This window comes from Muntiacus reevesi, chromosome 3 (genome assembly GCF_963930625.1).
Source record: "Muntiacus reevesi chromosome 3, mMunRee1.1, whole genome shotgun sequence".
NCBI lineage: Eukaryota > Metazoa > Chordata > Mammalia > Artiodactyla > Cervidae > Muntiacus > Muntiacus reevesi.
This window is the reverse complement of record NC_089251.1, coordinates 58,979,727-58,992,150: the sequence shown is the minus strand read 5'-3', so window position 1 is coordinate 58,992,150 and position 12,424 is coordinate 58,979,727. Positions and strand designations below refer to the sequence as shown.

Here is a 12,424-nt window from a genome sequence, read left to right as displayed (position 1 = left end):
GATAAGACCTGGTCCCTCTTGCATTCTCCAGGGCCCTCTTCTCATCTCTTTGCATCTCTCTTGTGTTGAAGGTCTGGGCTGACCCTTTTCTCTCTTTCCTCCAGCCTTGACCCCGGGAAACTCACCAGGTGGTGTGCTCTAATGTTGAGATTAAGTCATGCGTTCACTTTGCTCCAGCTCCTCACATGGCTGGGCCTCTGTGAACTACCGAGCGATTTAACTTTAAACTTCTTTCAACTCAGGGTTTGATTGTATTTTGAGTATCTTAGGACATGGGTTCTACAGACAGTGTGCAAAGCTCAGGATGAAAGGGAGGGAGTCATTGTTTTCGGCATCCTGATGGTGAGGCTCACATGTCTAAAGTCAGTGAGGAGGCCTCGCTGGGCCCGGAGACTCAGAGGGCCGTGCGGAAGGTCAAGGTGCTCCCAGCCATCTTCCTCTCGTAGTCCTTGTCGAAGTCCTCATTCTGAGCCACGGTGAAGTAGTTCTTCCAGTCCCCAGGCATTCCTGCAAGGAGGCGAAACCTCAGTGATTGTGGGGAGAGGGGTGGGTAAGGATGCACCCAGGGGCTGGCACAGGGCGGATTATGGGGTCTGCTCCTTGGACACTGTTGGGAGTGTTGCCAACAGCACAGGTGCGGGAGCCAGAAGCATGACCAGGAAACAGGAAGGGGCTGGAGTCCTGTCCAACCTCTGAGCGCGTGGGCCTCCCTCACTCCCTCTCTCCATCCCTTCCTTGTGTACCTCGCCTCATGAATGGGGAGATGGAGTGGTCCATGATGCTGGTGGGCAGGGTGGTGTAATTGGCCATCGGGTTCTCCTTCATGACCTCAAAGGATGTGTGATGGATGGTTTTGTCCAGAACTTCCTCCGACACCTCTTTCTCCAGGAACTTCAGGATCTTCTGAATTTCCCGCTTTGGATCCTGTATGTGGAACAGTCACAAAAAGCCAAGTAGTTAGGGGTTTTCCATGAAGGGGTGATGTTCTGTTAGATGAACTGTGTTTGGGGAGGGACGGCTTAAGGGAGCAGCTCAATTACAGACAATGTGTCTTCCTTGGGGGAATGACTGTGGATGCCGCTGGATGGTCCTGGGGAGGAAGGACTTAGACATGAGGGCTCTCCTAGCCCCAGGGAGGCTGACCGAGAAGGAGGGGGGAGAAACATGAGCACAGCCCTGCAAAGCCTGTCTGGAAGCATGCTGCCTGCATGCACGCATGCAGGGTGAGCACGGGCTTCAGGGCGGGGAGCGTGTGCCCTGGAGGAGGAGATGCAGAGGCACAGAAAGAGGGGAGTGACTCTAGGACCAGAGATGGCTCAGCAAGTTAAACACAAGGTCTGTCAGAGGCAGAATCAGGGGACCTCACACTGACCCAGAAACAAAAGCCCTTGTGGCCTGTTCTTTCTGACCACAGACATGCAGAGAAGGACCTTTGGCATCTGACCAGATTCCAGAGAACCTTTCAGCACAGGTCCAGGGGTGGTTTTGTAATTCTAGGGCACTGATCCCTGGGTTCAAGAGTGACCGTATGATGCCCTGGACACTCATTGAGTGCGATCACGTGGGACCAGTCCTGCCAGCGTCTGTGTGGACTAAACTTCAGTGTGTGGAGTGGGTTTGGGGTGTGGATGCCAGGAGCTTTACAAGTCAGCTTCTAAATCTTTCCGGGAATATCCTGAGACACAAAAAGAGCTGATTTGCATTTTGTAGGCAAAGAAACATGGTTTGTAAGTGGCAGGATTAATCAGATTGTAAAAGTGTGTGAGATTTCCTGAGTGGAGGATCATCTGAAAGTTGTGAACAGAAGCAAAGTTGGAAGATTTTTTAAGAAAAAATATATGACATTTTGATTCCACTTGTTTGACTTAATATGAATAGAATGCTAGATTTCTAATTAAAAAATACAGATGCAATTAGCAACAAAGATTTACTATATAGCACAGGGAACTATAGTCAATATCTTGTCATAACCTATAATGAAAAATAATCCGAAAATAATATATGTGTATATGTATAACTGAATCACTTTGCTGTGCACTTGAAACATTGTCAGTCAACTATACTTCAATAAAATAAATATATTAAGGACAAAATAAAGATTAGAGAAAGAAAAAAGAAAACGAGAGAGAAAAAAAGAAAAACAAACGTAGTTGCATTGTTTGAGGATAAAGCTGAGTTGGACAGGGCATCAGGAAGAGAGGCCTGTTGTGGGCAGTCTGCGTGCAGGTGTGACTATAGTTTGATCCCTCAAGGACACGGCGGGAAGCAGCGGTGGTTGCATGGTCCTCACCTCCTTCATGTCCTCGTAGAAGAGGTAGAGGATGCGATGCTGGTCCTTGGCGTGCCACCAGCCCTTCACATGGTCGTACCAGGAGCCCCACAGCACTGATGGGAGGGAGAAAGGAGGGGGTGTCAGTATTAACCTGAAGCTTCTGAAATGAGCACTGGCGTCTCTAATGAAAGAGGACATTTGAAAAACACAACTAGAATACTTATTTGCAGAGACAGGGATTTTTTTTTTTATATTTAGGGAGTTGATTAAAAGTACCCTGGATTCCATGGCTTCTGTTCCCACCCTGAATTTATTCCCCTATGAGAAACTGTCCCAAGGGCAGGGGGCAGGTCTGTGTTCCCCTTACATTGTCGCATGGGACCAGATCAGCGTTTTGAGATAAATACTGTTCCCCAACATGCTGATTAAGGGAACAAAGGCCCATATGGTCCAAGTTATGGTTTTTCCAGTGGTCATGTAGAGGTGTGAGGGTTGGACCATAAAGAAGACTGAGGGCCGAAGATTTGATGCTTTCCAACTGTGGTGTTGGAGAAGACTCTTGAGAGTCCCTTGGACTGCAAAGGGATCAAACATATCAATTCTAAAGGAAATCAATCCTGAATATTTATTGGAAGGACTGATGCTGAACCTGAAGCTCCAATACTTTGGCCACACGATGCAAAGAGCTGACTCACTGGAAAAGACCCTGACTCTGGGATAGATTTAGGTCAGGAGGAGAAGACGGTGACAGAGGATAAGACGGTTGGATGGCATCACCAACTGAATGGACGTGAATTTGAACAAACTCTGCGGGATGGTGAAGGACAGGGAAGCCTGGTGTGCTGCAGTTCATGGGATTGCAGAGTCAGACACGACTGAACAACTGAACACCACCATAGGCTGACTGTGAAGAGAAGCTGTGAATTCATTCTGAAGAATCCCAGTGACCAGATGTTTGGGCCCCTTTACTGTCTGTGATGGAGAATGGGGGGAAGGGGGTGCACAGTGTCCTCCCCTGGCCCCCAAGCCACCCCCACCCTCCTCCCACTGCGAGGTTGACCCTGTGGTCAGTGTCACTGGATCATCTGTCTTCTGGGCCCCACCCGGGGCCAGGGGTGTGTGCAGGGTGACTCTTTCCCTGCAACTCCCTGTGGCTGACTGTCTCCCTAGGAACGGCCTCAGCACCCGGCCATGCCCCTGGATCCTGCACCATCATCTGTGAGTTTGTTACCCTCTACCCACAGTGTTCTAAGTAGCATCTTATTGTGACCTCTGGACAGTGACCCCTGAACAGTAACCCTGTCTGGGCAACACCTGTGTCCTCCCAGAACCTTGAGCAGCCCTGTCGCTCAGCAGAAGCCGTGCCTCTCTGATATGTGGGTGATTGAAAACGGAGGCATGGACCTCAATTTCCTTTCGCTCACCTTTCCCAGCTTTGAAGGTCTCAATATATTCCTCCCAGGAGCCAGGGTCTGGCACCATCTTATTCATTCTTGAGAAATGGTAGTAGGATACCAGGCAGTCCTTGGCATTCCTGGCCACATAGATGATCTGAAATCAGCCAGGAAAGGGATGGACAAAGAGAACAAGACAAGAAAGGTTACTGTTCAGGAAGAGCCCATGTTGTTTGAAGGACCTTATACCTTAGACCTTAGCCCGTGCTGTTAGATGGACCCTGGGTTGGGAAGATTCCTTGGAAAAGGGAATGGCTACCCATTCCAGTATTCTTGGGGCTTCCCTGGTGGCTCAGATGGTAAAGAATCTGCCTGAAATGTGGGAGACTCAGGTTCAGTCCCTGGGTCAGAAACAGCCTCTGGAGAAGGGAATGAATACCCACTCCAGTATTCTTGCCTGGAAACTCCCATGGACGGAGGAGCCTGGGGGCTACAGCCCATAGAGTTGCAAAGAGCTGGACACAACTGAGCGACTAACACTTTCACTTTCCCCAACCTCAGGTCCTTAGACTCGTATCTCCTGTCAGATCAGTAGCATTAGATTAGAAATAAGGTGCACAAAAATGTAATGCGCTTGAATCATCCCCAAACCATCGTCCCCGCTCCCCACCCTGGTCCGTGGAAAAATTGTCTTCCATGAAATCGGTCCCTGGTTCCAGAAAGGCTGGGGACTGCTGTCTTGGACCACCCTGTCTGAGTGACTAGACTTATGTTTTCTGTGACCCTCTCCAGTTTGCCCGGCACAGTTCTGATTACGGCCGTGGTCTAAGCAGAGTCGGTGACAACACGCCCTCTCTCTCAGATGTCCTGCTCAGCATGACAGGTGCTGCAGTCACCCTCCCTCTGCTATTTCCAGGACGGGGGAGGCCACGAGGTGTTACTCAGGTGGGGACAGGAAGGTCCCGTTGGCTGTCACTGAGCAGGGTGTCTACTCTAGTTGTAGGGCGGGGCTGCCTCTGCCTTCTGAGCACCCAAGGAATTGCCTCCTCACAGTGACCATCATCCCTGATAAGATCGCGGGACCCCAGTACCACTGGAGCTGCTGGTGACCTGTCCCCTCCTGGGAGAGGCAGAGATGCTTCTGAGCTTGTCCCACCACTCTTCCTCCTACCCGCCACCCAGGCCACCCTGGGCTGTAAAGGCCTTTTTCTTGGGAAAGGTGTTTCGGAAAATTTTGTGACCAAGTCTGCACTGTGAATCGCAGGACACAGGAAGATATGTTTACAATTTTGATAGAGCGACAAATTGCTTGGTTTTTCTTTTTTCCTTCTAAGTTGAGTGAGTTCTCCATATACTTTGTATATTAACCCCTTGTCAGATATAGGATTTGCAAGTATTTCCTCCCATTAGGTTAGCTTTTTCTTATGTTGGTAGTTTCCTTCGCTGTGCAGAAGCTTTTTAGTTTGATGTAGTCTCACTTGTTTATTTTTGCTTTTGATGTCCAATCCAAGAAAATCATTGTTGAGACTGATATCAAAGAGTGTACTACCTGTATTCTTTTCTAGGGGTCTTGTGGTTCCAGGTCTTCCATTCAGATCTTTGATCCATCTTGAGTTAATTTTTGTCTGGTGTGAGAGAGTGGTCCTGTTTCCTTCCTTTGCATGTGGGGTCAACTGTCAGATACAGAAGTACAGACACGAAGTAGGCAGGGGCTCTGGGGGAGGAGTCCATGGATGGTTTCTCAAGCGTGTTCCCTGTGCTTTGCGTACTCAGCAGAGCAGCCCCCTGGGTGGGGGGTGGGGGGAGCTGTTTCCATCTGATCAAATTATCACAGGTCTTGCGGCCTCGGCTCCTCCTGTGAGCCCAGCACTGCAGGAACCCTGCCCTTTGCCTCTTTCCTCCCACTGGACAGCCCTCCAGTGTCCACCAACGTTCTCAGAAAACCCAAAGGGATGCCCGGCAGCAAGGTCTTAGGATCAAGTAAACACATTTCTCAATGCTTATGTTGGTTATCACTTTTTTTTTTTTTTGGCGAATTGAAGCTGAGTAATCAGAATGGGGGAAGCCCTGGCTGGATGGAGACCTGCTGAAATGACTCTGGTCTGGAGTCAGATGTCCAAGTGGGAGCGAAGGCCACATGCTCGCATGTTCTGAGTCTGCCATCTATCTGTGTGAGTCTCTGGCTGTTGATGGTGACAAATTGCCCCAGGTGGAGAGCCTTAAAACAGCAAGAGGTTGGTTCTCTTACAGTCTGGAGCTCGGGGTCACTGGAAGGGATTCCAGCTGGCCATGGGGCTGGTTCCAGGGCAGGGGACGAACTTCCCTGCAGTTCCTGGAACCTGAGGCCATCTGTGTGCCTCGGCCTGAACTCTGCCCTGAAATCGCCCCCATTTCTGCATCAGGTGTCACATCCTTCATGTTGTCTTTCCACCTTCTCGCCTCCTTCTCAAAAGGATACTTGTGACGATGCTCAGGGCTGTCCAGGTAGCCAGAGAATCTTCTGTCTCAAGATGCTCGACTTAATCACACCTGCCAAGTGCACTCTACAGGTGAGATGCATTTGTGGGGTTTGGGAGGGGCTAGGATGCAGGTGTCTTTGGGGAACTCCATTTAGCTCATTGCCCCTTCTTAACAGGAAAATCTCGAACTAAGCTTGCCCTCATCTTCTCCTACTCAAACAATCCACAGTTCTCAGCAGATAAAAGAATGTTCTGTCATGGAAATTTTGACATTTTAGAAGGCCTGGTTTCAAAAAGAAACTGTTAATCTGATGACAAAACACATGCTAGCGGGTCTTCTGACTTTGAGTCTAAAAACATCATTTGGAAATAATATTAGTTCTAGAGCAGCAAAATTATGTTAAGTGTCTGTGGGGATAAATCAAGATATTTTCAAAGTCATGGTGACCTGGGTGATGGTGAGGGTAGCAAATAGGGTGATGGCATTTGATATATGGAAACCTATGACACCTCTGATGGAAGATGGATGAGATGAGGTGATGGAGTGCCATGGAAACCAGAGTAGAGAAACTCAAAAGCAGCCACTCACTGCATCTCTGAGCTCTGCACTCAGTAGAGAGTGTCTTGGCTAAACAGCCTTGACCGTGTAGCTCCCCTGGAAAGGGCTCAGCCCAGAGCATGGAAGGGTCTGTGGTTGGGTCTGCAAAGTAGCCTGCCCACAGGAAGATGGACAGTTCAGCCGAGGCAAGCATTTAACTCTGCAAATGTTTGTTGCGCTTTTCTTTGCAAATCTCTAAGCTGATATTTGGGGTATATTCTGTATTTCATTGACTTCCAGACTCACTGATGAAGCTGTCATCAAAAACAAAACAAAACACTAGCACATTCAGTGTGCACTGCATTTATGGGGTCTGAATTTGCTAAAACAAAGATTTAAAAATAGAGGACAGAGTCATGGCTGTTGCTGGGAGCTTATCCATAATGGGGATGATTTCCAGACATCATATGTGGTCCTAGGCCCCCCACTCTCCAGGGTCTCCCTACCCCCTCACGGGTTTTCCCTAAATAAACCCCCTTCACACCTTACTCAGCCCTGGCTTGGCTCCTAGAGGATTCACACTGATATGACTGCCTCCCCAGGAAGCAGGCGCCCTGCCTCATCGTTCACTGTCTGAACGTGACTCAGCTGACAGTTGATGAGGATGGCGCTGCCTGGAGTCTAGTCTACTGGTATCCAGAAGGAATATTCTGGGAAAAAGACGGATCCAGGGTAGAGTGGTGGGCACTGGGAGGGGTCTCAGGTTACTGCCCATCTGGAACCTGCACTGGGCACCTATCTTTTGAGGTCCATGGCTGTTTCCTCTTACATGGAGACAGTCTGTGAGTATTCGGATCAAGCCTGGCTGTCCTTACCTTTGTGTTCTCTTTCCAGAAGGAAGGTGGGAGCATCTGAACAGGCAGGTGCGTCTTCAGAGTCCTCGGAGAAGGCATCTTGTTGGCTAGATCCAGACCTGCAACAAGGCCGCTGCTCAACTAACACTTCTCATCCACATCTCTGTTGTTTTGCCAGCATCTGGAGTCACGCTCACCACGTGCTCGGTACCCCCCACCTGACTCCACATTGCAAATTACATCCTAGGCTGGTGGCCTGCCCAGTGTCACCAAGTTATATGTCTTCATATAAAGCTACAGTCATCAAACAGTGTGGTATTGGCACAAAGAGGGACATGCAATGGAACAGAGCAGAACAGAAAACCCAGAATGCACCCATATGTGTGTGTGTGTGTTGTTCAGTTGTCTCATTCTTTTGCAACTCGTGCCAGGCTCCTCTGTCCATGGAATTCTCCAGGCAAGAATACTGGAGTGGATTGTCATTCCCTTCTCCAGCAGATCTTCCCAACCCAGAGATAGACACTGGGTCTCCTGTATTGCAGGTGGATTCCTTACCACGTGAGCCTCCATGGAAGCCCATACATAGAAGGTAAAATTCAATATTTGTGAAGGGGCCATGGCAATTCGATGTGAGAAAAGATAATTTTTTTGCCTGATGGTGCTGGAATGACTGGCTCAATCAATCATGGGTTTTCAACAGGCAGTATATTTAGAAATTTTTAGGGATGATTAGAGTTTGAGAGGTTTAATAACATGCTCAAGGTTGTCCAGATAAGAATCCAAACCAGAACTGTTTGAGCCCAAAGTCTCTGTCTTTTCACCATCAGGTTGGGTCCTACTGCAAAGCTACTCTTTGCTGCTATTTACTCTCTAAAAACACTCCGTTACAGACTTATGGACACAGTGAGGGAAGGAGAGGATGGGATGAAGTGAGAGAGTAGCATTGACATGTATGCATGACCGTGTGTGAAACAGATAGCTAGTGGGAAGCTGCTTAGAGCACAGGGAACTCAGCTCCAGGCTCCATGATGACCTAGAGGGGTGGGATGCAGGGCTGGGAGGGAGGTTCAAGAAGGAGGGGACATGCATATACATACAGCTGATTCAGACTGATGTATGATAGAAACCAACACAATATTGTAAAGCAATTTTGCTCCAATTAGAAACAAATCTAAAAGAATACACCCTTCATTCCTAATTGGTTGCCAGCTCTTCAAAGTTGCTCTCTCCTACATTTCTTAGTATCTTTGGTGTGAAGTGCATCATTTGTTGATATTAATAACAGATGGACTATGTATAATTTAACTTGGATCCCTGGCAGACAGGTCAGAGATGAAACACAGCAGAAGCCAGTCCTCCCAGAGCAGGCAGACCTGACCCAGGGGTGAGGTCCCTGGTCATTGGAGGCCAGCCGTCCTCAACCCTGCCTCCCCTGTGTGGAATGGTCCTGCCTGCTCTTGAGTCCTTGAGAAATCGCAGGAGATGTGCTGTCTGAAGCTGCCCAGTCCCGTATTTCAACAGAGGGACTGAGGGGTCTTTTCTCACAGCTGACGGAGGTATGTTGACCTGAATCATCCTCAGACTCCTTCCCAGCAGAGGGCACAGTCCCACAGGCCCAGGCGGCACATACCTGAGCTGAGGGGTGGGGGGAGAGCCCACTCGATGAAAGGGTGCCGGTCAAAGGTGTTGGCCCGCTGACACTTTTGCAGATCCCCGTCATTCTGGATCATGTCCACGATCTCCTGGGTCCAGGTGGTACCTGAAAGAGTTACTTATCCTCAGTTCTGCCTGCTCTCTGGGCAACTCCATTCCACATCAGTTATTCCCATATTCAGGAAAACCTACCTCTGCTTATGTTGAGCACCTGCGTGACTCCCAGGGTGGATGGGCCTCTGCTCTGAGCCCCTGTCCCCACAGCTGAGGGCTCCCCCATACCTGCCTTCTCATGAGACTGAGAGTTCCACTGAGTAGGGGCTGGCCTTTTGACCCTCTGTCCCTCAGACCTCATACCTGCCATAGCGTTTTGAGCCCAATACGTGTAGCTTGAGAGAAAGCATATTGACTCAAAGGAATGTCAGGAGATTCAAAGTTGAGACAAATACTATCTGTGCCCCAACAAGCTTCCAGTCTTGTTGGAGGAGATACAATATGCCGAAGACTGCTTCTAGCCTAGTTAATATCCATTCTCCCCATCTTTCTCAAGTTAATAGATCCTCAATTTTTACCGTGGCATATAGCTAAAGGTTGGGCTGCCCAGATGGTGCTAATGGTAAAGAAACCACTTTCCAATGCAGGAGACTCAAGAGACAGGTTTGATCCCTGGGTCAGGAAGGTCCCCTGGAGGTTGTCATGGCATCCTACCCCAGTATTCTTGCCTGGAGACTCCCATGGACAGAGGAGCCGGCAGGCTACCATCCATGGGGTCACAAAGAGTTGGACATGACTGAAACCACTTAGTGTGCATGCAAGCACATAGCTAAAGGCTGTATAAAAAGATTATTTTCTCAATCTTTTTTGCTGCTAAAGGTGGCCATGCCATTATATTTTGGGAAGCTGTCTTTAAAGGGCAGGAACCTTTATGACCTCATTCCCCTCTTCCTGCCTCCTTGTTGCTGTTTGGAACATGCATGTGATGGCTGGAGCTCTAGAAGTCATATTGGATTGTGAAACCAAAAGCTAAGCCTATAGATGGTGGAGCAGAAAGTTCAAAGACCTAGGGTTTCTGAGGATCAGTGCAGCCACCATTTCAGGCCTGGACTTTTAATCTCCAGAGTGCTTTTACATTTGAGTTTCCTGATACATATAGCCACACTGAATCCTAACTGATGCAGATGTGTGGGTGGGCAAAGAGCTAGCCCATGTGCCCTCCCCACCACATGCCCATTTTCCTTTTCATACCAAAGGCGTTTATTGCCCCTGACTCTTAGCTAAGCCTGGCTCTCATTGATATGTAAGACAATACATAGATAACTGAGAGGTCTCCAGTGAGAGCCATGAAGACTGTACAAAGGGCCCCGGGAATTCACAGAAGGAGGGGCGCTCACTGTGAATGGGTAGGTGGACTCATCTAAGCTGGTCTTTTGGAAAGGAACAATCAGAGGGGGAGGAGAGTGTCCACTTGTGTTAATAAGCTAGAGCATCGGAGGGAGGGAACCTTGGAGCTAGGGTTAAGGTGGGCATGTTCTCATGCTAGAAAGCTTAAGCAGGACTCACGGGGGTGGGGGATGGGGTGTGGGTATCTTGGGAATTGAGAAGTCGTGGGGGAGGTGGGGGAACATAGCTATAGAGAGAGTTCTGGGAGAATCTGGGGGTTGACTGCATAATTTCCAAGATGAAGGGAGAGCAAGTTTCTGCTCTGAGATGCAGTGCCAATTTGAATTCAGATCTGAGCAAGAGACATGCAAGCCAGACAAAGATGACTTTTGAGAAACTGAGAGCTTCCAACAGGAGTAAGCAGGAGCAGCCCCCCTCCCCATCTAGTTTTCTGAGTAGGCCTGGCTGGCAGTGATGTGTGGTAGGAGCAGTGTGAGGCTAGGGAAGGCGTCCTGAGCCATGGAGGAGAGACACTCACGGTGACATGGCCAGTTAGGAACCATGGGGCAGGGGTACCCCTTGCGACCTTCCTGGTTCTGAGCATCTCGGACTCCTCTTGCAGCGTCCACTAGCCACCGAGAGACATTCCCAGGCTGGTTACAGCTGAAGAATTCTCTACCTTCCTTGGCTCTACCGCTTGAATGATACATACATAACTGAGGGGCTTCCATCTCACCCTCCATCCAGCCCTCTGGGTTCTGAGGTCTCTGCTCCTCCAGCTGCAGAGCCTGGCCTCTCTGCTTCTTCCCTTCTGGTTCTCCCTACAAGCTTCTCTCCCTCTGTAGAATTCTGTAAGTGTCACTCCACCCCACCCCCAACTCCTTTCCTCTGTACTCATGCAGGTTTGGACTAACACCACTTGCGCTTTTCCCAGTGGGGCAAAACGCTCAGTTCCAGCTCCATCTCCACGTGCAGGAGAGCCTGGGGAGAAGGACAGGTTTCCCCTAGGAGCTTCCTGCTGTTCCTCAGACTCTGAGCTTTCATGTGATTCTGTGGGAGGCTGGCCTTCTCTTCCTCTATCAGGAACTGAAATAAAAAGGAGGCTCGTGGACTCTGGGGGTTTGGAGGGCATCAGTAAGAGTGGTTTTCATTTTTCCAGGAACTGTGTGCTAAGTCACTTTAGTTGTGTCCAACTCTGCAACCCTTGGATTGTAGCCCCCCAGCCTCTTCTGTCCATGGAATTCTCCAGGCAAGAATACTGGAGTGGGTTGCCCTGCCCTCCTCCAGGGGATCTTCCTGACCCAGGGACTGAACCCACATCTCCTTTGTCACCTGCATTGGCAGGCGGGTTCTTTACCACTAGTGCCACCTGGGAAGCCAGGGTCTGGCCCTGGTGAAAATCTACAATTTTAAAATCTGAGGAACCCCAGTCATGCCGGCTCTGCTGAAGCCCCCAACCTCAACTTTCTTCAACCTACCTGCCTTTGCGTAGGTTGCAATGAGAAGGTCATCAGGCTTGGCTTGAAAATTCCAGATTTTGTCCCAGTTATCGCTTATCATCTTGGTCATGAGGATTCCATTCACTTCCTTGGTTTCCGGTTGCAGGTATTTCTCCTCTAGGTGGAGATCTTTCATCTCCTCCAAAGACATCTTTGTCGGTAAAACTATTTCACTGGTACATAAAAGAAAGGGTTGGTTGTGTTATTTCTAAAGCTTTGACTAGTCATTCCTTTTTTTAATTTAAGATTCTCTGAGAAACTTAGGAGAGATGTGTTAGAAATTCATTATTATGTTTAATGTTAACCTAAGAAGTGAGAGAAGTAAAAACTGTGGGACCTTGAGATTTTAAATAACTTCATTATTTAAAATGTATA

General features: G+C 48.9%; 1 protein-coding gene across 1 annotated transcript; it reads right to left on the bottom strand.

Moving 5' to 3' along the window:
* Positions 1–394: 394 nt before the first annotated feature.
* On the bottom strand, positions 395–12,200 carry SULT1C3 (sulfotransferase family 1C member 3). Its single transcript, XM_065927315.1, has 7 exons — positions 12,029–12,200; positions 9,148–9,276; positions 7,539–7,636; positions 3,697–3,823; positions 2,291–2,385; positions 744–924; positions 395–507 (listed from the first exon to the last, which is right to left on the bottom strand). Exons 1-7 carry the CDS (start codon positions 12,198–12,200, stop codon positions 395–397), a joined length of 915 nt encoding a protein of 304 aa, XP_065783387.1.
* Positions 12,201–12,424: the final 224 nt, after the last annotated feature.